The 27,139-nt window shown below is 52.4% G+C and overlaps 1 protein-coding gene across 1 annotated transcript in view; it reads right to left on the bottom strand.

Moving 5' to 3' along the window:
- The window catches only part of SHROOM3 (shroom family member 3), a 129,452-nt gene that overhangs the window by 10,786 nt on the left and 91,527 nt on the right, over positions 1-27,139 (bottom strand). The window contains exons 3-6 of the mRNA XM_009911744.2: positions 21,945-22,064; positions 13,295-13,426; positions 7,182-10,422; positions 3,248-3,324 (exon numbers count right to left, since the gene is read on the bottom strand). Coding sequence (XP_009910046.2) covers positions 3,248-3,324; positions 7,182-10,422; positions 13,295-13,426; positions 21,945-22,064 — 3,570 coding nt within the window. The remainder of the gene's footprint in view (positions 1-3,247; positions 3,325-7,181; positions 10,423-13,294; positions 13,427-21,944; positions 22,065-27,139) is intronic.

Below are 27,139 nucleotides of genomic sequence, written 5' to 3'. Positions count from 1 at the left end.
GGTTCCTGGACAGTAGCAATGTGTACTCTTTTCAGATGCTCCCTGTTTGTCAGAAAAGCCAGATGGTGGTTCTCTAATTGAAAGATCTCTCCTACTGTGGAAGCAACTGTGGATTCTGAAACTGGTGGAGCAACAACTGCCTCCAACAGTGCTTATGACACAGCCATGGTATCAGTAGAACCCCTGGATCCCAGCATGCTGGGGCTTGGAAGAGACCTCTAGTCCAACCCAATGGCACCTAGAGCAGGTTGCTCAGGACCACAATGTCCAGACAGGTTTTTAAAGTCTCCAGAGGAGACTCTGCAACCTCTCTGGGCAGCCTGTTGCAGTGCTCCAGGACCCTCACAGCAAAGAAGTTTTCCCCTATGTTGAGATTGAACCTCCTGTGCTCCAGTTTGTGCCCACTGGCCCTTGTTCTATCACTGGGCACTACTGAAGGGTCTGGCTCCACCCTCTTGACACTCAGGGAGTAGTGCCAGGGCATGGAGTGCAAGCTATGTGTGGCCAGACCAAAAGAGTGCTGATCAGGCTTTCCATCAATCTCTTTCACAGTTTTCCTCCTTAAGCAAGAGAGGTGGTGGGGATGGTCCCATCTCCTCCCCAGCACATTAATCAGCTGTATCCCCATGCAACTTAGAAGCATAATTTCCACTGCCTGCTATTGCCTTCCCTGAAGGGCCCATGCCATTGCAGACAGTGACAGGATGGTGATGGTCAGATGTGAGAGGACCAGATAGATGTCACAGGACAGACCAAGACTGCATCTCCACAGGGATGGATTAAAGATGCTGCAACAATCCCATGTGAGCCAGCCTGTGAAATACTCACACTGGGGCAGGAGAACATCCAGCAGTACCATAATGGTACAATTCCTTCTGTGAGCCATTGGCACATGGGTAAGGTGCTGATCTACCTGGTCTTTTTCAGTCTGTGGAGGATTCAGGTCTCCTGCTGTCTTAGAGTTAACTGTAAAACTTCTACCAGCTTCAGCAGTGCACAATGGGAGCCCTTGGGCTTCCAAAACTCATGCCCATTCTCTTTCAGGGCATGTCAGGAGCAGTGATACAAGAAAAACCACTCAGCAACTGAGGCTGGTGGGGAGTGATTTGCAGCCTGTGTAGTGGGACCCTCAGTCCTCACAGCCAAGGGCTTTTTTCCTGTCTTCTCCCATCCTTTCATTCTGTCTTCTGGGAAATCCAGTTCTGATCATGAAGGGAAAGCAACCTCATATCTCTCAGAAGAAATGGTGCCTGCAGAGCATGCAGGATGCCTATGCAGCAGAGACATCATAAAACTGTTCATACCAATAATCTCTGTGCAGTCAAGCAGGAAAGTGAGAAACCTACATTTTGTGCCCCAATAAACTTGTTTGCAGGCTGGATGTTCAATGCTGCTGCTTGGAAAACAGGTTGGGGAGGAAATAAAAACAAGCAGAAAAGGAAGCTGCAAGTAGTTATTGAGAAGAAGGATGAAGTGCCACCTCTAAGAGAAAGACAGAGGCAGGCTGAACTAACAGTGCTCTCCCAGGGAGAAGAAAAATGGGAAAGCTCAACAGGAGCCAGCAGTGAGCACTTGCAGCCCAGAAAGCCAATCACATCCTGGACTGCATCAAGAGAAGCAGAGCCAGGGAGGTGATTCTCCCCCTCTGCTCTGCTCTGGTGAGACCACATCTGGATCACTCTGTCCAGTTCTGGAGCCTCTATTACAGGAAGGATCTGGAGGTGCTGGAGTGTGTCCAGAGAAGGGCCACAAGGATAATTAGAGGTCTGGAACTCCTCTCCTATGAGGACAGACTGGGAGAGTTGGGGCTGTTCAGTCTGGAGAGGAGAAGGCTCCCAGGAGAACTAATTGTAGCCTTCCAGTATCTGCAGGGGGCTACAAGAAAGCTGAGGAGGGACTTTTGAGGGTGTCAGGGAGGGATAGAACTGGGGGGGGTGGAGCAAAACTAGAAGTGGGGAGGCTCAGATTGGATGTTAGGAAGATGTTGTTCCCCATGAGGGTGGTGAGAGCCTGGCACAGGTTGCCCAGGGAGGTGGTGGAAGCCTCATCCCTGGAGGTATTTTAAGGCCAGGCTGGATGTGGCTCTGAGCAACCTGATCTAGAGTGAGGTGTCCTTCCCCGTGGTAGGGGGATTGGAACTGGATGATCCTTGAGGTCCCTTCCAACCCTAACAAGTCTATGATTCTAAATCAAACCAACTGAGTGGGTTTTGAATAATCATAAAAGGATGTGCCTGAGGGCAGGCTGCATCCCTCTAAGCCAACATTTAGGTCTTCTTAGGGGCAAAAATGGCTGGTCAGAAACAAGACCTAGGTGGAGTAGGTACCTCTCTCCACTTGGAGCTGTCACTCCCTGACCCAGAGCTGTGTGGAAGAGCCTTTGGAGACAGCAGTGTCCAGTCCTGCTGTGACAACAGAGAGCTTGTGATAAACAGAGCTGCTCTGGGAAGAATCCTTTTGGTCCCTCTTGATGGCTTTTACTGTAATAGGAGTTAGCTGTTTGAGTACTCAGAGCTTAGGGCAAACATCTATTTATTATTTAAATGTAAATAGAGCAAGATCAGCTTCAGTTCCAGTTAACATCAAAACAAGGCACTGCTAAGTGGATGGTTACATAAGTCCTAATATGAGGAGTTTTATAATTGCACTTGCCTATTTTAAAACCATTTCCCTCTCCCATGCTGCTGAGCAAAATGTTCTGCCTGCACCAAGGAAAGCAGCTTAAAGGCAAGCTCCCAGTTCAGCAAGAGAAATGAAAGCTCCTGGGTTTAGTCCACACAAATGTTCAGCTGCTTTTGGGGAGGCAGCATCCTGGACTGGAGAAAAGCAGAGCAGGACATTGAGAGTGTTCTCTCCTTCAGCTATGACAGCATCTGGGTGTGAGCTCTAGCAGCACACTCAACACACTTTGCAAGGCAGGTAACTGGAAATTTGCTGCAGAAACAGGCTGCAAGGTGACTTGATAGTGAATTAATTAATGTTATAGTCAGAAACCCCTCACAGCATACTCCTCCTACCCCAGCTGGGCACAGCACACCCCCAGCCCTGTCCGTGCACATGACTTCTCTGATTTGTCATAGAGTCATGTGGGTTGGAAAAGACCCCTGAGATCATCAGGTCCAGCCAAGCTCACCACTGAACCCTATCACACCATGACCCATCCCTTCACACACACAACACATGGCAACAGCTGCAGGATGGCAAGAGCTGATCCTGCAGTGACAAAGGGGACGTTAAGATACACCCACCTGGGTCCTGCGCTGACCACGTAGAAAGGGTCTCTCACCACGGGGCCAAATTCACTGCTTTCCCTTCTCAGTGGGTCCTGGAGTGCAAAGACAGTGTCAGCAGTGAGCAGCAAGCAAAACAAACCAACAAAGCCCTGGTGAAGAGAGCGTGGCATAGGCCATAGAGAATTACAGAATCACCTCCAAGATCATTGAGTCCAACCATCAACCCAACACCATCAAACCACATCCCCAAGTGCCATGTCCACACATTTCCTGAACCCCTCCAGGGATGGGGACTCCACCACCTCCCTGGGCAGCCAATTCCAACCCCTGAGCACTCTGGCAGTAAAGAATTTTCCCCTAATCTCCAACCTAACCCTCCCCTGGCACAATTTCAGGCCATTTCCTCTCCTATCACCTGAGACTAGGGAGAGACCAACCTCACCTCACTGCAACCTCTTTCAGGGAGTTGTAGAGAGCAATGAGGTCTCTCCTCAGCCTCCTCTTCTCTACACTGAGCACCCCCAGTTCCCTCAGCTGCTCCTCACCAGCCCTGTTCTCTAGACCCTTCACCAGCTTGGTCACTCTAGCACCTCAGTGTCTTGGAGTGAGGGCCCCAAAGCTGAACTCAGCAGAGGGAAGGACAACTCCATGACCCTGCTCCTGCTTTGGGGACTCCTCTGCCTTTTTTTCTGGATGGCTTATGAACCAGCAGGCAGACTTACTCAGAGAAATGTCTGTTTAAAACCTCCTGGCCTCTTCTGAAAGCATGCTTAATGGTACCAGTGGGACCTGGCTGTTCCTCTCTGCTTTACATGAAGCTGGGACATCACTGAAGCAGCCTTAACAGGGAAACCAAACTGAGCAACCTGTGCACAAGCCCAGTGCCAAACCAGGGCTGCAATGCTGCAGAGATGCTGAATGCCACCAAGGAAACTCCAGCCACAGGCAGAGGTGCTGAAAATCATCCCAAAGCCTGGCACTCGGTTCTTTTGAAAACCAAAGTGCAGGAGCTGCCTCCTCCTCAAGCATTTATGGCAGCTACGAGCAGACTGATTTTGCAGCTCAAATACTTTTGTGGATCTGATTCTGCCCTAGAGCTCCCACCACAGGACACCAGGCTATTATGAGACACAAAAGCAGATGCTAAGCCTGCTTTGAAGAGCCTGGTATTCTGTCCCAAATGATCTTGCCAGCAGACAGCATTTCAGTGTCCCCTTCCCCACTCCCTTAGCAATTTTCTTTTTTTGGGCAGTGTGGCTGCTGAGGGAGGGTGAGTGCAGACCTTGATTTAGGAGTCAAGGAGCTGGGCAATGTGTAAGCTGAGACAGACTGAAAAAGCAGAGAGGAAGGGAGGCAGAGAATGTGCTGTGGAGCCTGAGAGCTAATCATTCCACATGGCTATCAATTCCTCTGCATCCTTAAACAAATTCCTCCCCTGACACCGCAGTGTGATTTATAAGCAGCCTGAAAGGAACATCAGACACCCAACACGAGCCCCTGACAAGCACAGGGGGAGGCAGAGAAGTCTGCTGCTAAACTGGGAACAAACAGTTCCCCCCAAAAAATCTGAGAGGCTAAAACAATTAAAAACAATCACCCTGGTTGGGACCCTTTGGCTTTGTCCCCTGCTTTTCCAGTTGTGGTTTTGTCTTAGAGACAGAGCAGAGACAAAGCTAATTGAGAGAGCACTCAAACACACAGTTCCCTTTCAGACAGACACCCATGGACTGGAATCTATGCTGGAAGTGGAGCATGCTTCCTGGAGCTGGGATTTAAACCCAAGGTTTTCACAAGTGCCTGGCTGCCTGTGGGACCAGATCACAGCTTTCAACAGATTTCATTGTGTTGGAAGGGACCCTCAAAGGTCATCTTTTCCAACCCCTCTGCAGTCAGCAGGGACACCTCCAGCTAGATCAGGCTGCCCAGGGCCAAATCAAGTCTGACCTTGAACGTCTCCAGGAATGGGGCCTCAATCACATCCCTGGGCAACCTGTTCCAGTCCAAGAGTGGACCACCCAGGGAGGTGGTGGAGTTCCCATCCCTGGAGAAATGTGTGGACAATGCACTTGAGGACAGGGTTTAATGGCCATGGTGGTGTTAGGCTGATTGGCTGCACTTGATGGTCTTGGAGGTCTTTTCCAAGCAAGACAATTCTATGATTCTAATCATCACCCAACCTGTCACTGAAAAGTACATTACAGTGATTTTTCTTCTTCTGGGTGCTGGCTTTGTCACTTCTCTGACTCTTCTGGGAGGCAGAGAAAGAGTCACAATTTGTCCTTCACCCTAACTGTGTCTTAAGGCCTGTCTGCTGCCTGGCTGGGGCGGAAAAACACTGATGCTGGGATGAGGCAGCAATGGTTAGGGGAATGCATTCCAGTCACTTGATATTCACAAGCTGCTTTTTAAAGTCACCCTGTTTAAGAACATGGGGTGGGATCTGAGCTCTGTTGAGGGAGGACTTTTAGAGTGAAGCACACCATGAGTTTGGGAGGATGGCTCCTGCCCCCACCCCTTCGTTCGGCCTGTTTCGGAGGTGCTGCCCAGAGCCTGCTTTATGTCACTTGACTTTGCTGCACCCAGATAATCTGCTCTGTGCCAGCAGCAAGTGCAAGAGTAGAAGAAGATGTCTTGGATCTCAGCTGCCCTGTCCAAACACTCAGAGCCTGTCCACACATTTTGGCTGCTTCCTCTTTCTACCCATGATGAATGGAGCCTGGTGTGGAGACGAGGATAGGGGCAGCAGATCCGCCACTGCTGTAAATCTGTGTGGCTCAACCCTTTGCAGTTACCTAAACAGGTCTGGACAGATTCTGGCTGGCTAAGAGCTGGCCTGGGCAGTTGGTCTTTAAGAAGGGAGCCTGTTTCTACTATTTACCACCATCAGAGTCAGTCAAATTCCCCACTTGTGACATCAGTGCAATGTTCCCAGACACCAAGCAGGGGACATGGAAAGAGCGGCCAGGGTCTCCACTAAGTTTTCTCTGCAATGTTTCCCTCCAGGGCTGGAGGCAAAACATAATGGTTACTTGGCAGAGCCTCCACCAAGCCTTTCCCAGCACTGCCAGGCACAGTGGGAGCCTGAGCAATTCCAAGCAGGCTTTCAGCCTCTCTCCTTTGCACCAGGAACGTGGGCTGAGGCAGAGCAGCGCAGCAGCCTATCACCACCACCTTCGTGGTGCTTGGTGCTTCTCTGATCATGCTGCCAGCCAAGAGCAGGACACCTCAGGTGGGATGTTCAGAGCTGCAAGAACAGCCACACACAGGCACTGAAATCCCAGCAGCTCTGAAATCCCTGAGCTAGCCCCAGCAGTGAGAAAGCTCAACAGAATCACTGAAATGTGCAGGCTGGAAAAGACCTTCAGGATCACCGAGTCCAGTCCTATGCTACAAAGTTCACCCCTAAACCATACCCCCAAGCACCACACAGAATCATAGGATTGTTAGGGTTGGAAGGGACCTCAAGGATCCTCCAGTTCCAACCCCCCTGCCATGGGCAGGGACACCTCACACCGCAGCAGGTTGCTCACAGCCACCTCCAGCCTGGCTGCAAACACCTCCAGGGATGAGGCTTCCACCACCTCCCTGGGCAACCTGGGGAACCCTCGTGGGGAAGAATTTCCTCCTAACATCTAAACGACCTTTAAACACACCCAGGGTTGGTGACTCAACCACCTGCCTGGGCAGCCCATCCCAATGCCTGACCACTCTTTCTGTGAAATGTTTTCTCCTGATGTCCAGAAGCAGCACCCCACCAGCAAGCATCTAGACCAGCATCGTGGACATTGAGTGCAGTAAACTAGAGGTCCCCTCCAGCCCCGTGCAATCTGTGATTCTCCGAACTGTTCCTCAACAGGCATTTAACCCCTCACTAGCCAGTGGAGTCCCTGCCATGGCTGAAGGTCAGCCCAGGCTCTGACACTCCCCCCCACTCCCTGTTCCCACGTACCTGGTGCTTCTTCTCTGCGGTGGGTGACGACCTGGAGCGTACATGCACGGGGACTGTCTGATGGTCGTACCTATCGAGCAGGTCCTCCACGGACACTGACTTCCCAGACTTCCTGCTGCTGGAGGGCATCTCCAGGACCTGCTCCTGCTTCCCATAGCGAGCCTGGCCCTGCACACCCAGTGGGTCCGTCTGTGTGCCTTTGGTGAGCTCCGTTCTGGCCCTGTACTCCCGGCACCTCTCCGCTTTGGGGCGGCTCGTGGCTGTGCTGTCCTGGCGCCCCGGCTTCTTCTCGTCTCCACTCAGATCGAAGTAGCCCAGCAGCTCAGGAGGAAGGGTAGAAGACATCCTCCCCATCCTGGATATCCGCTCGAAGGACTCTCTCCGGCGGTAGAGGTTCTGGTCCTGGAGGGAATTCATGCTGGAGGCAGAGGAGAGGCTCTGGCTGTCTGTGGCGCCGGGCTGCAGGTAGGAGCTGTGGGCGCGCTCCCTCAGCAGCCCCACGTCCTGGGAGGACGGCCGGCGCCCGGTCTTGCGCTCGATGTAGTCGGCCAGGGCGCTCTGCTGGAGCTGCTTCAGCTCCGGCTTGGACAGGCAGGCGGTGGAGGAGGCTTTGCCGTCCCGCTCGAAGATCTTGCGCCGGTCGGCCACCGTGTTCTCCGGGAACACAAAGTGGATGCTCTTCTTCTGGATGGAGAGAGGCGACGGCTCCCCGTCGGAGATGCCCACCTCGTTCATCTTCTCTGGCTCCGAGTACGACCTCTTCTTCTGCTCCGCCGTCAGCCGCCTCCGGCCCCCGATGCGGGAGATGTGCTGCGCCTTGCCGTAGTCCAGGGCAGAGAGGCTGCCTTCCGTGGGTGTGATACTGTGCCTCTCCTTTGGGGTGTGGGGAGAAGCTGCCGTGCTCCTCACGCCCATGTGGGCCGAGGCAGGCCGCTGGGTTGTCCTCTTGGATGCGTTCCCAAAGGGGGGGCTGATGCGACGGAAGGAAGTGGCCCTCAGCACCCTGGACTGAGCGTCTTTAATGCTGTTCCTGTAGGCCCTGTTAAATGGTGTGTCCAGCCCGTGGGCATCCTGGATGTTATCCTTCCAGAGGATCTCCTTCTCAGGCTCACCCCCCAGCTGGAATGTGCTTTTACTCCTCAGGAGCTGAGCTGCCCTTGTTTGCACCTCATTTTCAGGACACAAGCTGTAGTACTCGCTGGGTCTCGCCTGCTTCGCCGAAGCCACCATCTGCAGCTCTATGGTGCGCCAGTCAGCCTCCTCCAGCTTCCCATTCCTGATGGAGGGGCTGGAGACCCTGCCTGGCTCACTGGGCAGCTTGCTCCGCATGTCATCCAGGCTGTGCAGAGAGCACCTGGTGCTGGAGGGCTGGCTGGTCCTGCTGGGCCCATAGTGCTGGCCGAAGCTGGGCACGCCGGCACTCTGGGGACGGGGAGCGCTTTGCTCTCGCTGCTCAAACTTGGTGACCTTCTCCAGCACGGAGCAGCGGGGCTTGGCAGCCTCAGCTTTGCCATAGGGAAAGCTCTGGGTGCTGCTGGAGCTGAGCCGGCTCCTCCCAAAGTCGGAGGTCTTTGGGTGCTGTGGAGATGAGGGCTCCTCACCCTTCGGTTCTCCAGCGTGGAACAGAGTCACGCTCGTGCCCTCCTCCTCCTCCTGCCTCACTAAGGCCTGCGGGTCCACATCGCTCCACTGTCTGTGCCCCTGTGCCCTGCGGTCCTTCTCCTCTTTACTGCTGCTGCCCAAGCAGGACAGTTTGGGGATGGAATAACCCTCACCCAGTTGCATCTCTTTTAGCTCGGAGCTGCTTTGCCTCCTGGAGCTCTCTGGGATGTTCTGCAAGGAGGAGAAGCCATACTGCTTGGCCTTGCTGTGACCCCACTGCTGCTGGCCTCCAGAGTCTCTCTCACTGATCTGTGCGTTGCCATTTTTGTCCTCTGGGGACTCTGCTGTCCAGTCCTCCTTGGGCTGGAAATGGGTTTTCCTCTCACTAGCATCCCTCACCTGGGGCTGTGGAGTTTGAAAACTCTGTTTGGTGGCCTGTGCAGGACTTGTGGTCTCTCGGCTGCTGTGTGCCACCTTGTAGGGGGGCAACAGCTCCTCCTTTCTCAGCGTGGTCAGGCAGTCTTCTGCACCTGCGGTGCCAGGAGGTTTCTGCTGGAGAAGCATTGCTGCAGCCTCGTGCTTTCTCTCAGCTGCTGGGGGCTGGTAGAAGATGGTTGATCTGTTTGTAGTGCTTTGGTTTCCATTTTCATCAAAGCCCAGGGTGCTGCTGGCTACAGCCTTGTCATAGGAGACTGGAGGAGGTGGAGAGTAGCCACTTTCTTTGGCCAGAGCTGGATAAAGCGTCCCGTTGCTGCTTGCAGAGGGCTGGGGCACCTGGGCGTAGTGCGGCTCTGGGGAAGGTACTGGGTAGACACCAGTAGGCAGCAGGGGCTGGCCTGGCTGGGCTGGTTGGGAATAGCTCTGCTTGGGCTTCACAGTGGGGCTGCTCTCTGGGCTCTTCTCCACCACAGTGTGCAGGTGCCCCTCTCCAAAAGGGCTTTTCAGTAGCGGCCCCTGGGACAGGGTGCTGACAAGTGGAGACCAGGCCCCTTTTGGCTGACCCCGACCAGGCTTGTTCAGGTCAAGGGCAGCGCAGGAGCTGGGCCTCTCGTGGTGCCTGGTGGCTGCATAGCTGTCGCTGCGAGCAGGAGGTAAGGGAGGTCCCTTGTGCAGCTGGCTCTTGCTGTCCAGGGAGCCCTGGCCCGGCTGTGCCCAGGAGGGAGCCAGGTTGTGCCGCAGGAAGCCGTGGAGCCTGCCATGGCTGCGGCCCTCCAGAGAGGCCCTAGCCTCACAGCTGGGGAGCAAGGCAGAGGACTTCACCTCATACTCCTTGGAGATCCCACGCTGGGCATCATAGACAGTCTTGACGTACCTGATGTCAGCCTGCCTGATGCCCTCCTGCAGGCCTCCCCGGGGCTGCAGGCTGTCCGTGGAGCAGGAGTGCTCCTTGCTGAAGGGGGTAGCAGGATACTCGGGGATGCTGGAGTTGGTGGAGAAGGAGCTGTAGGCAGAGTCTCTCTTGCTGTGGAGGTGGGAGAGCTGGTCGATGCTGTTGGTGGATTTGGCTGGGGACAGGTGACAAGAGTGGTAGCCAGGGGAGGGGTGGTCCAAGCTCTCCATGCTGCCCCGGGAGCTGTACTGGTCGGGACTCCTCCTCAGATAGCCATGCTCATAGCCAGAGAGATCGCTGGTTGAGGAGCTGGGGAAGAGTGAGAGAAGAGTCAAACCCTCCTGTCCGCAGAGGAGAGGCACAACCACTTATAAGTGAGCTCAGAAGCAAGATGTTTAGTTTTGAGGAGTGCAGATGAAAACCCTTATTTGGGCCTTACTCCATCCCCTGCTCGCAGTCATCCCAGTTCACAAAGAGGAACTGCCTGACATTGCAACACATGGCTCTTATTTACCACAGAGGGGTGGGAGGGGAATCCAGCCCAAAAGACAGGGCATGGCTGGAGCCAGGCAGCAGCGACCCCACCCAGCAGACCTATCCAAAGCACTTGGGGAGCTGAATGAGCGCCGACGCCACCAGGGAGGAGGAGAGGAGCACGAGAGGCGTTCGGGGGAGGGGATCTAATCTCTTCCTTTTTTCCCCATTTCATTTCTTTTTATGGAGATGAAGGCTATGCCCTGGCAGGCTTCCTGGAAATTCAGCTGTCCCAAGGATAGTTTGTTTGCTGTGAGAAAACTCAACTGACAAGACAGAGAAGAGCTGCGTGTGTTTGTGCATGGAGGCAAGTGAGGTGCAACAACAGGAACAGCTTAAGAACACCTCAGGAAGTCTTCTCAGCCATCTCCTGATGTTGCTCAGCAGGTGCAGGGACACCTTGGCACCTGCTCCAAGATACAGGGGTGTCAAAAGAGGACTCATGGCCACCAGAGATGTGTTAAGAAAGGGATATTCAGAGATCTATCAGTGGGAAGGGAGCTCTTTGTGCCGGGCACAGCTCAAAGAGGGTATCACAAGGTACTGCGGATTTTCTCTAGCAAATCTTTCCTCCCAGATTCAGGCAAATGCACAGAGGACTGGGAAGTGAAGCTTGAGGGTTTCCCCTTTCTTGCCTCTGTTCCCAGCTCCCCTCCCTCAGAAAGCATTTCTCTAGGTCCATGGGCAACCGCATGCACCATCCTGGCAGAGCCACAGGAAGGCACCAGGAAAGGAGAGGCTACTGTCCCCTGTGCAGCGTGGCAGGGCAAGGCTCAGAGCTGGAAGCAGGAGTGGAGAGGAGCCTGGGTTTGCCAGGGAGCAAGCTGCAGCCTCAGATGACACAGGGAAAGGCAAGCTCCATTTCTGTCTGCTTTGCTCCACTGGGATAACAAACATAAATCCTTGGTATCCTCCTTCCTAACAAGCATCTGCTGAAGAGCCTAAAGCTTGCTCCAGGTCATATCCCAGCCATGGTCATTTCCACCCTGCTGGATTAACAGCAAGCCCAGAGGACAGATAGAGGAAGGAGGCTGCTAAGGATGAGGAAAGGCAGAAGGAAGTCTGTCCACAAGGGGAAAGAGCAGCATCTCTGCAGAGGAGCACAGAGACAGGCAGAGATACGGCAAACCTCAGGAGAGAGCTGGTTCAGTAATCTACAGGCACCACTCGATTTTAGTTTCAGATAAATCACCCTGGCAATGCCCAGCTCAGCCCTGGCCAGCTGACCACTAGATGCTCCCCATGCTCCTCTTCAAGCAGCCAGGAGACAGCGGCCTGCTGCCAAAGGCTCTGCCAGGAGCTGTGGCTGGGAAGCAAAGCCCCTCGGTGGGAAATGAACATGCTGCAGCACGATCTGTGCTGAAGGCCAGGGACAAATGTACTTCCTTTTCTTTCTGCAACCATCTCCTCACTTTTTAATGCTCTCTTTTCTTTTCCTCCCCTCTGCCTAGGCTCAGTCTCACCTGTAGAAGAAATGAGGAAATCCCAGTGGCTGCAGGAGAGCTTTCTGCTCCTGCAACCCTTCAGAATCTTCCAAGGGCAGAATTTAAACTTGCTCCCCTTCAAGCTGCCCCAGGGCTTACCACCAAGCACCTCCTGGGGCTGTTGAGGGGTGTGTCTAAGCCCAGACAGCTCCCCTTTCCCACACCCACCCCGCTGTGTGGCCTCACAGAAACAGCCCCAGCTCACTGGGACTACATCACTGCTTCCAGTCTGCCTCAGCCAGAACCAAAGGTGCTTCAAACCACCTCCTTCTAACAGCACTAAGGTGACCAGTTTAGTCTTTTAGGGCCTGATAAGCCCCTGCACTAACCTCTTAGTGAAACAGCCAGACACACAGTTAGGATAAAGCTGACCCCTGCAGAAAGTGACTGCCAAACCCAGGAAATCCCTGGCTGAACTTCTCACCCTGGGAGCATCGTGGCTGATGCGCTGTCGTTGGCTGCTCCTGAGAACAGCACAGCTGAGCTGAGGGGCACAGCTGAGCTGAGGGGCACAGCTGCCTGCTGCCTACACCCTTCCCTTCCTGGTTTTGGTTTTTTTTTTCATGTAATGGACTCATTCTGACTTTGGATTTCTTTTCCTTTGCTGGGCAAACAACCACACTGAGTTTCTACATGGGGGCAGTCTGTGGGATGCAATGCAGGACATCTGGATCCACAACATTAATGTCCTGCCAGTGGGCTCCCATTTTGGAGAGATAAGGGATGTTAAAGGCAATTCATTAATCACCTAATGAAGGGAATCACAGCCACTTCAGCTGGGTAACCAAACAGGAACAGAAGCCTTCCCAGTTAGGATTAAACTCTGGATGCTTGTAAACCTGTCCAGCCTTATGGAGGTGACTGGTAACATTTTCCCACCAAATCTTTCATCCCCTTCTTTCACTCCTGTGCTCTAGATTTAGGCCTCTAGTCAGCACCATCAAGACACAACCTTGGATCCAAGGCAGAGCCTCCCTGAAACCAGTATGACACTAGGCAAAAAGGAAAGACACAGGCCTGGGGGGCTGCTTTAGGAGCATGCCAGCTTGGGAGCCTGGTTTCTGCACCCATGGGAGAATAGGGCAAATAATACTGAATGGAAACCACCCCCTGCTTTACAGCTCTGCTCATGCAGTGCAGGACCACAGCTGTGTGGTGCTTACCTGGAGTGGTAGGACTGATGCCAAGGGGTGCCAAGCGTACCCTGAGATATTTGCATCATGCTGGGATCGGGTTGGTTCTCCACGAGTTTGGTTGAATGCCAGGAGTGAGGTCGGCCTGGAGCTTCAGTCCGCCTAGGTGAAAGCAGAAGGATTGGGCACGTCAGGAACAGCCCAGACTTCCAGGGGAGAGCAATGTGAAGTAACACCAACAGCCACATCTAGACCTGCTCATGCTCACTTCTCTTCCACTGCTGTATCCTTCTCTGTTCCAAGCAAACCAAGCCATGATCACACACCCTGACACACACCACATCTGCAAGGCAGCAGGCATGGGAAGACAAGAGGGTCACCACCAAACATGGGGCTCCTCTGCCTCCCCACCAGAAGCCTTACTCCTCTCAAAAGCTCCCCTTCATTTTGAAGTGATGGATGGCAAAGCTGTCTGAAGAGTCAAGTAGGGGGTGGAAGCCTGCATAATGCTGTTCTGATCTCTCCTCGGAGCTGAGGAAAACACAGGAAGAGCTGTGACAACCAAGTGCCAGCCGTGTGTGTCCCCTGCCCCCCTCAAGGCCTCACAGCCAGCAGCTGTCCCCGTTGAAGCATGTGAGCCTGGGTTTGTCCCTGGGCACAGCACAGCTGGCCTTTGGTTGCTTCAGTCCCCAATGCTAAGGAAGGCTTCTGTCAGCTCCCAGGAGAAAAAAGCCCTCCACACCAACCTTATTTAAAGCACTTAATGGAGCAATGGAAAGTTGCAGCAGGGGATTAGAGATCCCTGAACGTGTCACAGAGTCTCCTTCACCCCAGCCTCTGAGCTCATCCTTAATCCTCCCTCTGCTTTTCATGGGGGATTTCATTACTCATCTTCACTGTTTCTAACTCTACAAGAACAAGGAGCAGCTCTGGACCTGGGGACCATTGAAGTCCCAGATGTGACAGACTGCAGGCCAGCCTTGTCTACCTATAAAGCAGGACCACTGAAGCCGCAGACGTGCCAGCCTGCAGGAGCAACTTGTCTCCCTCTACAAAGCCCTGATGAAGGAGGAGGATGTGATACATCTTTAAAGTGTCTCACTGAAATCTTCACAGTACATCACGTCCTGAGTAAGTGAAGAGATTAAAATGCCCTCTGCAGATGTAAACCAGACACCAAAAAAGGACTCTCCTAGCACTGGCCAAGACTGGGAGAAGAAACTGTACAGGAAAATGTAGAAGGTAAAAAATGGTTGTGAGGGTCAAGTCCTTCACTAGCACAAGTGACTACTGGCAGCAGGTGGTGTTCTGTGACATGGAAAAGCATTGGCATGAAGTGAGAGAGAAGCATTCCACCAGCAGCTTTTCCATATGGATTTCAGAGGCACAGGTCATTCATTCCCTCAGCAGCACTAAAAGGAGAAAGGAAAAGGGACATTCTCTTCCCTTTAACATTTGTTGTGATGGGATTGTCTTAAGGAAAGCTGAAGTGGAGGTTTACAGAGGGTGAGCTTGAGCACTGTGTAGGTGTTTAAAGAGAGCTCTTTTGGTAAGCTCCTTGCCCACAGAAACAAGGAAGCTCAATGCTGCTGGGTGGGAAGTTGCCCCAAGTGTTTATCAAGAGCAATTCACATTCCTGCTTTTTCCATGGCAGAGATTTAAAGACTCCCTTTGTACTTTTGAGTACTGTGAGCCCCCAGCATTAGTTTTCTGCTCGGGATGATCACTGACTGGTCACAAGCAAAGAACATTCCCCCTTGATTCAATCAGTTAGGAGCTGGAGGGGAGCTGTGTGGTCAAAGTTCTTAGCCACAGGGAGTTTCACAGAATCACAGTGCCAGGTTGGAAGGGACCCCAAGGATCATCTGGTCCAACCTTTCTAGGTGACATTTGAGTTGAAATGAGCTGGCCCAGCAGCCTGTCAAGCTGAGGCTGAAAACTGACCAGTGTAGGGGACTCCACTGCTTCCCTGGGAGATGATTCCAGTGTCTCACTGTGCTCATGGGGAAACATTTTCTTCTGGAGTCCAATGGGAATCTCCCCAGGAGTGACTTGTCCCCATCCCCCCTTGTCTTCTCTATGGGACTCCTTGTGAAAAGGGAGCCTGCATCCTCCTGGCAGCCACTCTGTATGTACTGGAACATGGCAATAAGGTCTCCCCTGAGCTTTCTCTTCTGCAGGCTGGACAAACCCAGCTCTCTCAGCTTTTCCCCATGGGGCTGGTAACCCTTCTGGCTGACATCCTTGCACTGACACAAGCTGTGGCCGTTGAGGCTGTGAGTGTGAGTCAGCAGCCATGCTGTCCCAGCTCAGCACGGGATCACCTCGCACTGTTTCCACACCTACCTGATCCTGGACACGTGGATTAAGGGTAACCCAATCTCAGCCGAGCCTAAGCCGAGGGGGGAAGCGCTGCAGGACACACGATCCCCAGCTCGGGTTGCACATCACACAGGGGATCTCCAAGGAGGTGGATGGATGGGAGTGCAAAGGGGCTCTGCACAGAGCATAGGGGGCCCGACCCAGTCCCCACAGAAGCAGCTGAACAGCTCCTTGAGGCTGTAAAAGACACAGTTGATGCTGCCAGTGCCTGAGAGTGGGCATTCAGGGAACCCCAAGAAGTGTGCTTTCCTCCTCCTCCCCGGTTAAGGGGCCTACAAGAAAGCTGGGGAGGGACTTAGGCTGTCAGGGAGTGATAGGACTGGGGGGAATGGAGCAAAACTAAAAGTGGGTAGATTCAGATTGGATGTTAGGAAGAAATTCTTCCCTATGAGGGTGGTGAGAGACTGGAGCAGGTTGCCCAGGGAGGTGGTGGAAGCCTCATCCCTGGAAGTTTTTTAAGGCCAGGCTGGATGTGGCTCTGAGCAATCTGATCTAGAGTGAGGTGACACTGCCCATGGCAGGGGGCTTGGGACTGGATGATCCTTGAGGTCCCTTCCAACCCTAACAATTCTATGATTCTAAGTTCCTAGCTTCAGCCTTCTGCAACACCTTGCTTCAGCCTACTTCCTTAAGCTTAGTTTATCATTATTATTGCCTAATTAGGGAAAAGGTCTGGAAGTGGAGTGCAGTCTGACAGCGAGCACCACAGTGTCTAAAGGAGAACAGCTCCTGAACATGGTTAGGCTTTACAACAGCTCTTGGTTCCACCTGCTTTGCTGCAGAGCACAACTTGCATGAAGCAATAAAAACCAGTGCAAGGTTAAACTCTTTTGGCAAGTGCTGCAGCACTGTTTTGGAAAGTCCACAACATCAGACCCCCATTCATCCCAGACAGGCTGGCTGGGTGGTAAAACTTGCAAATGCAGCAACTCATTGCTGATTTGAGTGAAGATAAATAAATCATTCCATCTTTTAATGAGTATACATTTGGTATAGCTCAGCTGCCTTCAACAAACCCAGGAGCAGCAGCTGACACTTCATTCCAGGAGGCTGTAAGATTTCAAAATGCAGAATTGTAGCTAACAGCAACAGACCCAAACTGACCTCCTCTCCTTATCCTGTATGCTACTTCCTCAAGGACTGCACCTGCACCATGCTTGCCAAAGCGTCTGGACAACCTTATTACTGAAAAACTCTCCACTTCAGCTAATGGAGAAAGTGATCCCTCTGTTGCAAATGCCAAGGCTGGAAAAGAGACTCCTGGTTCCTCATGGACACCTCCAGTGATCAGATAACCTGGGCATCCAGGTCAGGCTAGCATCACGACAAACGCCGCGGAGTGAAGATAGCTGGAGGAGTCAGCAGACCTTGATGCAATGCTGGCAGCTCTAACACTGCCCAGGTACCACACACTGCCAAATTCCCTCTGCAAACTGGAAATCCCAGGGGAAAAGAATAGCCTTTAATCCTGGCCAGCTGCTGTTATCTGGGTGCTCCTTGCTGCTGTACTGTTCCCAGCATTTCCAGACAGAAACGTGATCAGCGCATTCAGCATCTGCTCCAGCAGGGTCTGGCAAAGGCTGGCTGCAGTCTGGGCTGCATGGCCCCTGCTGTTGTTTCTGAGGCCCTCACCATCAGCAGCTCTGTGGCTGTCTCTGATTAGGAAGAGCTGAATGTGCTCTTCTCTGTGATCTCTGTAGATTATCACACTCTGTATGCAAACCAGGGGTGGAACATTACACAGATACCTTAGCACTAGCTCCTGCAAACCAGTCAGCACCTAAGGAGCAGCTGTGTGGCCCAGGTGGCTGTGTGGGAGGTTGTTGGAGCTGGAAGAGATTGCCATGGCAGGGAAGGGATGGAGGTCTGCAGTGGGGACCCTCCTTCTGTAGAAGAGAAGAAAGATTTGGATGCAAGCACCAAGTCTGTGCCTCTTAGATCCAATCCCAAGCACTGAGTCACAAAAGTGAAAGCCAGGAAGGCAGCTGCCCATCCTTACCACATCATTCTTTGAACGTTTCAAAGCTGGTGACACTTCTGAGCTGACACAGTCTGTGGCAGAGGTGGGACATCCTGAGACATACCCTGCTGCATGGTGCAGGAGAGATCCTGCACAGTGCTTCAGGTTCCCCCCTCCTGGGGTGACAGAAAGCACCAACAACCACCTGGACTTTCACTGCTGTGGGGCTGTCTCCACAACCAAAAGGAGTGCACACACAGCAAGGATACATTCTACAGCATCCTGAGGGGCTGCAGCAGTCCCTATGCCCAGCTATCAAGCAGGAGATGAAGGGAAAACTAAAGCAGTCAGAAGCCTATTAGGATTTTGACAGAGCAGGGCCAGAAGCTACTCAAAGCGACGTCGCTCTTAATTAAGAGTCAGGAGCGCTCTAAAAATAAGTGCAACAGACGAGGCCAATTAGAAAGAAGTGGGACCAGGATGGTGTCAGCCTGATGTGGCTGGCACTGGATCTGTCATTTTAGGCTCACACAGCCCCTCCTGGTAAATTTTGGGCCAAGGGATAGCTGGAGTGAGCTCTGTCCCTTCATGATTTGGATTCAAAAGGAGGAGGACTCCTTAGAAAGACCTGAAGCATATGAAATGATATTTCGTGGCATGGATCTTGGGCAAGATCCTGTGCCTCCAAAGGAGCATTTATCCATTTTTCAGAGAAGGACACAAAGGCCTCAAGAAGTGAAGTGACTTAGATCAAACCACACAGCAGGGCCACCACAGAGTTCAGTGCTGGGAAGCAGGCTCTGCAGTGCAGCTTCATTTCCCTTCTGCCCAAGCACGTCTGACAGGAAATATTCTGGGTCCCACTAAGCCCCTGCCACTACCCAGACAAGAGGCTGAACAGTGGGGTTTGCTTAGCAGTGTGAGAGGTGAGGTACACAAGCTTCATTCTTGATTACTGGCTTCAAGAACTTTGTCCTGCCAGAATCTTCTTCAACAAACAAAGCATCACCAAGCAACCTGTGTGATCAAAATGGCAAAACAAGGAACCATTACAGATCTCTGTTTTGATCAAGTGCTTGCTGCCAGGACAGTCCATCTGTGCTGGCCACACAGGACTGCAGCTTGGATGTGGGGAAGCCCAGTCAGCCTCCTGCCTGGTACTGAGAGCATGTGCAGGCTGCAATGAGGAGCTGCTGAGCATTGGGTTAAAGACCCTCTGCAACTTTCCTTTAATCTGTTTCCTTGGCTGGAAAAAGAGGAAGAAAGAACAGGCATGGGAAAGAGAAAGCTGACCGACAGTCCTGGAGAAGGACCCTGTTATCTCCTGTCTTCTCAGGACATTGCTTCTTCTGTCTTCACATCCTTACATTATTCTTCCTGTCCCCACACCATTTCTCAGAGCACTGGCAGAAAATCTCAGCAGCCTGCCCCTGGCTTTGCAGAAGTCAGAGAGCTGCTTTGATTTACCTGAACTGATGAATTGTCCCAAGGGGCTTAATTCAAATCGGTTTTCCTCATTCTTCTCCAGTCAGTAAATCAGTTAAAAAGACAGAAAACCAAGCATAGCTTAGATTCTTTTGCACCCTGATATCAAACACACAGCAACTTGCAACAGGAGAGACTTGGGAACAATGGAAGGAATGTGTTTTGCTGGCCTGCTCTGGAGGAACTGGGTGCTGGCAGCCACCTCTGAGCCCGGTCAGCCAAACGCAGCACGGACAATGAGTCACGGCAGGTAACCAAGGGGATTTGCAGGGCAAGCCTTTCAGACAGTGCCTGGCTGCTCCTCAGAGCTGCAGGACTACAAATCAACTCAACAGCAAAGTGGCAGTGTGGAAATGATAAATAGGAGGAAAGAAGAAGAAGGTGCTTTAGGTGTGTGTGTGCTGAGTGTATGCAGATCCCTACAAACGTCCCTGTGTGAGGATCTGGCCACAAACAGACTGACTGGGGAGGAGAAATGAAAAGCAAAGGAGGAGTTTAAACTTCAGCTGAACTCATGATTTACTCCTAGCTGGGAATTCCAAGAGAATGGAGACTGTCTTTTCACAAGGAGTCCCCTGGAAAAGACAAGGGGTGATGGGGACAAGTTACTGCTGGGGAGATTCCCATTGGACTCCAGAAGAGCATTTGTCACCATGAGCACAGTCAGACACTGGAACCATCTCCCAGGGGAAGCAGTGGAGTCCCCTGCATTGGTCAGTTTTCAACCTGAGCTCGACAGGCTGCTGGGCCAGCTCATTTCAACTAGACTGTTACCTAGAAAGGTTGGACCAGATGATCCTTGGGGTCCCTTCCAGCCTGGCATTCTGTGGTTCTGGGAATTCACCTTGCCACTGTTCCTGCAGGAAGCAGGTGGGATAGGTGGCTGTCTTTGAGTATATCACTGAGGCTTATACCAGTAGGGTGAGAGAAGAGCAAACCTGCAGCGATTTAACACAATTCAAGCCTCTCCCCCAGGGGAACTTCTAATCACTTGAATGAGGAATTCTGGTGAAAGACCTTCCTGTGTCTGATTTCTGCACCTAATCATTCCTTCCCATCTCAGAGAGTGAACTGCAGGCTGGTGCTGTGCTGCTCCTTTCCATAGATGCTCAGCTGCAGCACCTGAGAAGCCTTCCTGGAGCTCTGGATTTCCCCTCTAAGGACATTCATTCATCACCCCCAGTTCCAGAACTGGACTGCTGACAGCCTGTCACCTTCATTGCCTGGGGTGAGGCTGTGGGAAAGGACCAGGTAGGGGAGCTGCACCCTGAGCTGTGGCTACAGCAAAGGCTGCTGAGTCTCAAATGCCCTCCCACACTCAAATTCTTATACATTAAAGCAGCTTCCTGTTTGTAACCAAAGCTTCAGCCCCAGTTACACTGGGATACACAGACACAGCCTCCAACACTGCTGGGAAAATGAAGCCAGACATTGGCTCTGCATCCAGAGACAAATGGATCCAGTGAAACACTCAGCTTTGGAGCTTCTGTGAAGATCTGCCCCTAGATCAACAGGCAAGTGGGATTTACAGAGGGTATAGCTCAGTGCTATAGGGAGGAGGTGGATGTATGTGAGCTCCTTTCCCTCATTCACTGTGGGTCCCAGACCTCAGGAAGTGCAGAGTCCCATGCCTCAGGCAGAGATCATCTCTGCCTGATAAAACTAGCTTGAGGAGAGATCTCATTCATGAGAGAGAATTTATGGTGCAAATCCTCACCTGGAGGAGAGCAATACAATGCAGTGAGCTTCCACACATGGATGCTGGTGGAAGAGCTGAGTCCTTTCTTCTCCTTTCACAGCCATCCAGGCTGGGCAGGGTCATTACTGGGACCTGTCTGCAGTGGCTAAAAGCTGGAGCAACTCCACCAAGGTCAGTGAGTTTGCTCCAGAAGTGCTTCCTTGCTGATAAGATCAGAACGTGACTTCACATGCCACATTCCCTTCCCAGCTGCTCACTAGCAGGCTCTGGGCCACGTTTCCTCCAGCTATAGGAAACCAGTGCAGCTTCAAATAAGTCAAGGTCTGGCCAGACCTCAATGCTGCCAATAAAAGTCACTGCTTTGACTTCATGGTGCAAATCTCAGAAGACTGAGACACAAAAATCTCTGAGGTCATCCAGATTACCATCTGACTGATGCAAAAGGCTCTTTTAATGCCAGCAAAAGCTTGGCCTGAGTAAATGCTGCAGAATTTGGCCCTAAACTGCGTGGAAGCAGCAGAGGAAGGAAATGAGGCTCTGCCACAGCACTGCCTGATCCAGAACAATTCAGGAAAGTGACTTCTGGAGACATTTGATCATTTAAAATGCAGAGAGGCACTCAGCCAGGCTGCCAGGAATGCCAAACCTCCACTGAAGCCCACAGACATGGAAGAAGCCAGGTGATTTTGGAAAGCCAGGCAGCACAGCGGGCTTACACTGATTCTGTGAAGGTATTTTGGTCCAGCATCTCTGCTGACCTTTACCACCACTGATGAAAGGTTTTGAGGAGAAAGGACACCTCTTGCAGGACTCCTTCTCAGGGAGTCACCCTCAGGCACATCAGCAGCCAAAGCAGCAGCTATTTTATACCCAGCATGTGCAGCTGTTACCTGACATCCTGCAACATTGATGCTTGACTCAGAGACCAAAGGGTGAATTAATTTCCCTGGCTCTGTGCTGAGGGCAAGGAAAACCTTGAGAAGAAAGCATTCTGGACCTCTTCCATGCACCAAGCACCACAGACACTGGGGACTCACACTGCTCCACACCAGCATCACTCCCACAGGAGGGAAGTGGAGTCTGCCAGCCACTCTCCAAGAACAGCAGCCACAAATCCCACCCAGCAGAGCAGGACACAGATGGACATTTCTCACCTGGTCTTCACCCGTAGCTTAACTCCTCCTGTCCACGAGGTTTTGCTGGGCTGGAAGTCAGCGGTCACACAGTCCGGGCTGGGGGACAGGTCAGTGCATCCCTTTGCTGCATGTGTATCCCTGCCAGAAGAAAGCAAGGCTATGGCAACACCAACACACAGCAAACCCAGCTCTTCTGTCCTACATTTAGGAAGGACTTTAGGAAAGCAGGTGCTACACAGAGCCAGGGGGCAAGGCAGGGCCATCAGCCTAGCTTTTAAAATGTGCATAGAACATGTCCCAGAAAGCCACCTGTGTGGCTATCTTCTTGATGTTGTTGCCCTGGCAGGCTAAAGGAGTGAGACTTTGCCCTCCTTCACACCCAGGCAGTGCCCAACCCCTACAAGTGCCCCTCAGAGCTGTTTTGGAGGAGCTGCACAACAGCACAGGGCTGCTTCTCAGCACACAGCAGTGAGGGCAGCTGCAGCATCCACAGCACAAACCTCAGTATCCTGCACTTTGGGACTCTAAACCCCCAAGTGTGGAGTTCTGGGTGCTGAAAGATGGTTATAAATGGTGACAAGGGGTTCCAGTGTGGGATGTCCATGCAGATCATGCCCAGTCCTGCATGGATCTTGGAGCACATCAGGAATACCTGAACTGAAAGAAAATGTCAATGGAGTTCTAAAGGAGCATAAATTATCTGCACATCTGTATCAGGTTGTTTGTGCTGTCACTTCATCACACAGACTTTTCTGTTTCTCTCCACTAATCCACTACTTCTAGCAGTATTAGAAAGCCAGGAAGTTCCTTTTATGGGTTTCTATTAATTTCTTTTATGAGCTCAGCTGCCTGTGTTTGCTGTGTGTCAGCAAACCCTTCACTGAGTTGGAACAATATTCCCTTTCCACACATAGCCACCTCAGGAGAGCTCGGGGAACGCTCTGAACACACCAGAACAAACCTAAGAGAAAGCTCCAGGCTGTGAGAGCAAGAAAGAGAAGCCTAACCCCACCTCCACTGATACCCCCACGAGGTTAACGAACAAGTATTTACCCCGGTTCAGCACACGCACGCAGCCGTCACCCAACCACCGCGGAACCATCGCTCCGGCTCCTTCCTTCCCCCGGGCACCGCGGAGCCTGAAGCCATCCAGCATTCCCACTCCTTCCCCTTTTCAGCAGGGAAAGGTGGACGAGATGCGAACTTTGCGCTTGCCGCGGGGCTGCGGCGGGCCCCGGCTGGCCGTGCGCTTAGCGGGCGGCGGGCTGAGCGCGCAGGCCGGCAGCATCTGGGGCTCTGGATGGCTGAGATGGCTTGGATGCCATTCCGCTGAGCCTGGCCGTCTTTGTGTCCGGCTGGGTCCTCCCCCAGCTCCCTCCCAAGCCCCCACGTGCCAGGCAGGAATGTTAAGCCCCACATTGCAGATGAGATAGACCCGGGAAGCCAGCAGCACTTTCACCTAGATTAGGGGAAAGCCACTGCTCCGGAACGGCTTTTGCTTTTTGCTTTTCTTTTTTTTCCTCACCCTGCTTATCTTCAGCCAAATTTTACCCCAGATCCTGCCTTAGCTGCCTTCTCCTTCCGTGTGCTTCGCTTTGTCTCTGCCAGCCCTCTCCTCTGAGATGATGTCAAGCCTCCCATCTAACCCGGCAGATCCCCCTCCCTGCCGCTACACACAGCAGCGGCACAGCCTCCTTTAGCGCAGCCCTGCCGAGCGCCAGCGCCGCTAGCTGCTCCGATTGCCTTTGCTTGCCAAGTTTACCATGAAAAATTGCTCATTTTCAGAGGAGATTCCATTGCAAGATAGAGAAAGGACAGGAGGCCTGCAACAGACGAGGATTTAAGAGATTGCACAGAAACAATTTACATGTAAAAATAAGAGCAGGCTTTGGTAAGCCTAAGACATCTCCAGCTGCAGTGTTTGGAACAGTCCTCTCTTGGAGGCTTTGATGGAAACACCAGACAGATGGTCCTAGCCACAGAGAACTGCACTTCTGCCCTTCCAGCCCTGCTCCTGAGACATTTCTGTGACAAGAGACCCAAGCAAAGCCCCTGGCAGGGTCTGAGCACAGCTCAAATTTGTGACAAGGCTGCTGAAGCTAAGGAAGTGTCCTGCTGACAGCGTGGGGGCAGGATCCCAGTGGAGGGGAAAGGATCCCAGGAGGGGTACTTGTCTTAACTCAGGGCAAACCCTGCCCTCCCTGCTCAGGCCTTATTTCCTACACCATCCAGTGATGGGATGAAGAGGAGAACACAGAGTTTACCTTAAGATCCTTCACAGGAGGTACTGTGTTGGGGTGACAACCCCTTAGGCTGAAGGGCAGACACTTGGCTGTGACCAGCTCACTGACTCAGGATAACTCTGCAGTGAGTCAGAACTGGAGGGTCACTACTGGGGGCTGGCTCAGCTGTGGCTCCTGATGACTTTGTGGGACAATGCAGGTGCTGAGTCCTTTTGGAGAGGGCATCTGGATGTCCCAAAGTGCCACCAACTGCCAGAGTGCTCATCAAGCACCAGAATGCTTACAAAGTCAAGGTGCTTTCCTTGAGACAAACCAGCTTTTGAGGGAGGTGGAGAAAGCAGAGACCACACAGACTCTAACCTCTGGAAAATGTTTCCCCATGAGAGCAGTTGGGCATTGGAATCATCTCTCAGGGCAAGCAGTGGACAGTGGACAGTTTGAATCCTCAGCTCACCAGGGTGCTGGGCCAGCTTGTTTCAACTCCACTATCACCTAGAAAGGACCCAGATGGTCCTTGGGGTCTCTTCCAACCTGGCATTCTGGGATTCTCTGCTGAAAGCAGAGCTCTCCCAGTAAGCCACTTCTAAGTGTTCCCATGAGAGCCATCCTGTGCAACCTGCTCTGGGTGAACCTGCTCTGGCAGGGATGTTGGACTGGATGCTCTCCAGAGGTCCCTTCCAACCCCCACCACTCTGTGATTCTGTGACCCACACAGATCCAAGCCTGGCCATCAGCAGCTCCCGGCAGCAGGAGGCTAAGCAGCTTGGGTGTTCCCCTGGCCTTGCTTGCCAGCATGCATAGCTTTGGGGTTTACCTCACAGAGACAAAGAAACCTTAATTAGTGTCTGCATGGGCTCTGGGGGTGCTGGTCAGGGGTAAGAAGGAAATGCAATGGAGTTTTTCCCGAGCCTCTTAAAAATCTCTTAATTCCTGAGCTCTGTGTGGAATGGAGGGCTCAGGAAGACACTGCAAACTAATCAGCCAGCCTATAAATAACACCAGTAATCAAGCCCAGTGGGGAGCACAAGGGATGAGGAGCCCTCCACCAGTGAAGCACACACACACAAGGGCTGGAGCCCAGCAGCTCTTCAGCAGCAGCCAGCACCAGGTGCTTTGCCAGAGAGGACAATGCCCATGCAGGGGTACTTCCAGTGAGAACAGAGCTGCCTGAGCAGGGAAAAGTCCTGTGGCCAGCATCAGAGCTGAAGAGGTGGAGACCTCCTCCAAGCAGGGCCCCTAAACCCAGCACCTTTCCTCCTCTTGCAGCTTCCTGCCTCACACTCAGTCAGACCTGACTGCTTATCCCAGAAGGTTTTCTGAGACATTCCAAAACAGTTTTCTACAATCACACAGAATGGTTGGAGTGGGAAGGGACCTCTGGAGACCACTGAGTCCAACCCTTCCGCCAAGGAAGGTTCACCCAGAGAAGGTCACACAAGAACACATCCAGGTGGCTTTGGAATCTCTCCAGAGAAGGAGACTCCACCACCTCCCTGGGCAGCCTGCTCCAGGGCTCCAGCACCATTACATTACAGAAGTTCCTCTTCATGTTCAGATGGAGCTTCTGATGGTTAGGTTTGTGCCCCTTACCCCTTGTCCTGTCCCTGGGCACCACTGAACAAAGCCTGGTGACATCCTCCTGTCACGCACCCTTGAGTATTGATCAGCATTGATGAGATCCCCCCCTCAGGCTGCTCTTCTCCAGACTAAGCAACCCCAATTCTCTCCATCCCTCCTCATCAGAGAGATGTTTCAGTCCCCTCAGTATCTTTGCAGCCCTTTGCTGCACCCTCTCCAGCAAGTCCCTGTCCCTGAAGTGTGCTCATCTCCACAAAGATTTTTTCCCCGCTGTAACATGCAAAGAGCCACCCCAGTACAAAGGCACTGAGGGCCTACCTGGTGTCTTTGCTGTCCCCACTCACACCTTCTCCTCAGAGTGACTGCTCTGCTTTGGGAGAGAGAACCTCGAGTAGCTCCAGCCCAGCACAGCCTGATGGCTCTGCAGCAGCTCCCAGCCTGCAGCTTGAGGCTGCATTTTATTTTGGGATGCTGCAAAGAGCCTCACAACTGCATAGCTAAAATGTACCCCTGGCAAGGAGGGGCCTGCAGTTGTCCTCTCTGTTCGCCTCTTGCTGCTCAGGCTCCTAAGTGGGAGACAGGAAACCTAGCACAATCTATTTAAAACTCCTTTACCTCCCACCTGAAGCTGGCAGCTGCCTCTGAAATCTTCCCTTTTCTGCCCAGTTTGTGTTTAATTATGAATTGTTGTTTAGACTTGCTGCTGACACAGAGCCTTTGGGATTCAGTACCACACATGGGAATGAGGAGCTGTACAAACAGCCTTTCCCTCACCTCAAAATGCAGCCTGCTAGGTTGTGTTTGTTTGTTTTCCTGGATGCTTGCTCTCCTAACAGTGAAAGAATACTACAGATTAAGCCTTTTTGGGCAGAAAAGCCTGCTCCCCAGAAGTCTCCCTGCCCCACAGCTTGGTTGCCTTCTGCAGAGGGAACATCTCTTGACCCACACAGCAGCATCTCCTCTGCACATCCTGAAGCAGACATCTGCAAAACCATTCCTTGTTTTTCACTTCAGAGCTCTGCAAATAGGCTTGGGAGGCCTCATTTTGTATTGTTCACTTCCCTCCCAGCCTGGTTTGTCTGTTGCTGCTGTTTGATGCCCCATGCCCTTCTCAGGCCACCACAATTCCTGCAGAACTCACTCACTGTTTTAAGGAGCTCCTTTGCTTCTGACCATAGATGACTCTGACCTCCTCTGGCCACCTTATCTGCCTCCTGTGCTGACCTCCTGTTACCTGCACACTTGAAACTTTTCATACTCTTTCTCTTAACCTTTTGGGCTCTTGGCTTTTCTTTTGCATTTTCTTTGTTGTTCCTTATCCTCATTTATAATCTTCACATTCCAGTAGGGATTGGGTTCCTAAATCAAGCCCAGACAGTAAGTGGGGGTGCC

The sequence above is a fragment of the Dryobates pubescens genome, chromosome 24 (genome assembly GCF_014839835.1).
Source record: "Dryobates pubescens isolate bDryPub1 chromosome 24, bDryPub1.pri, whole genome shotgun sequence".
NCBI classification, from domain to species: Eukaryota; Metazoa; Chordata; class Aves; order Piciformes; family Picidae; genus Dryobates; species Dryobates pubescens.
Note: the sequence above shows the minus strand (reverse complement) of the source record. Positions and strands in the feature narration are given on the sequence as shown.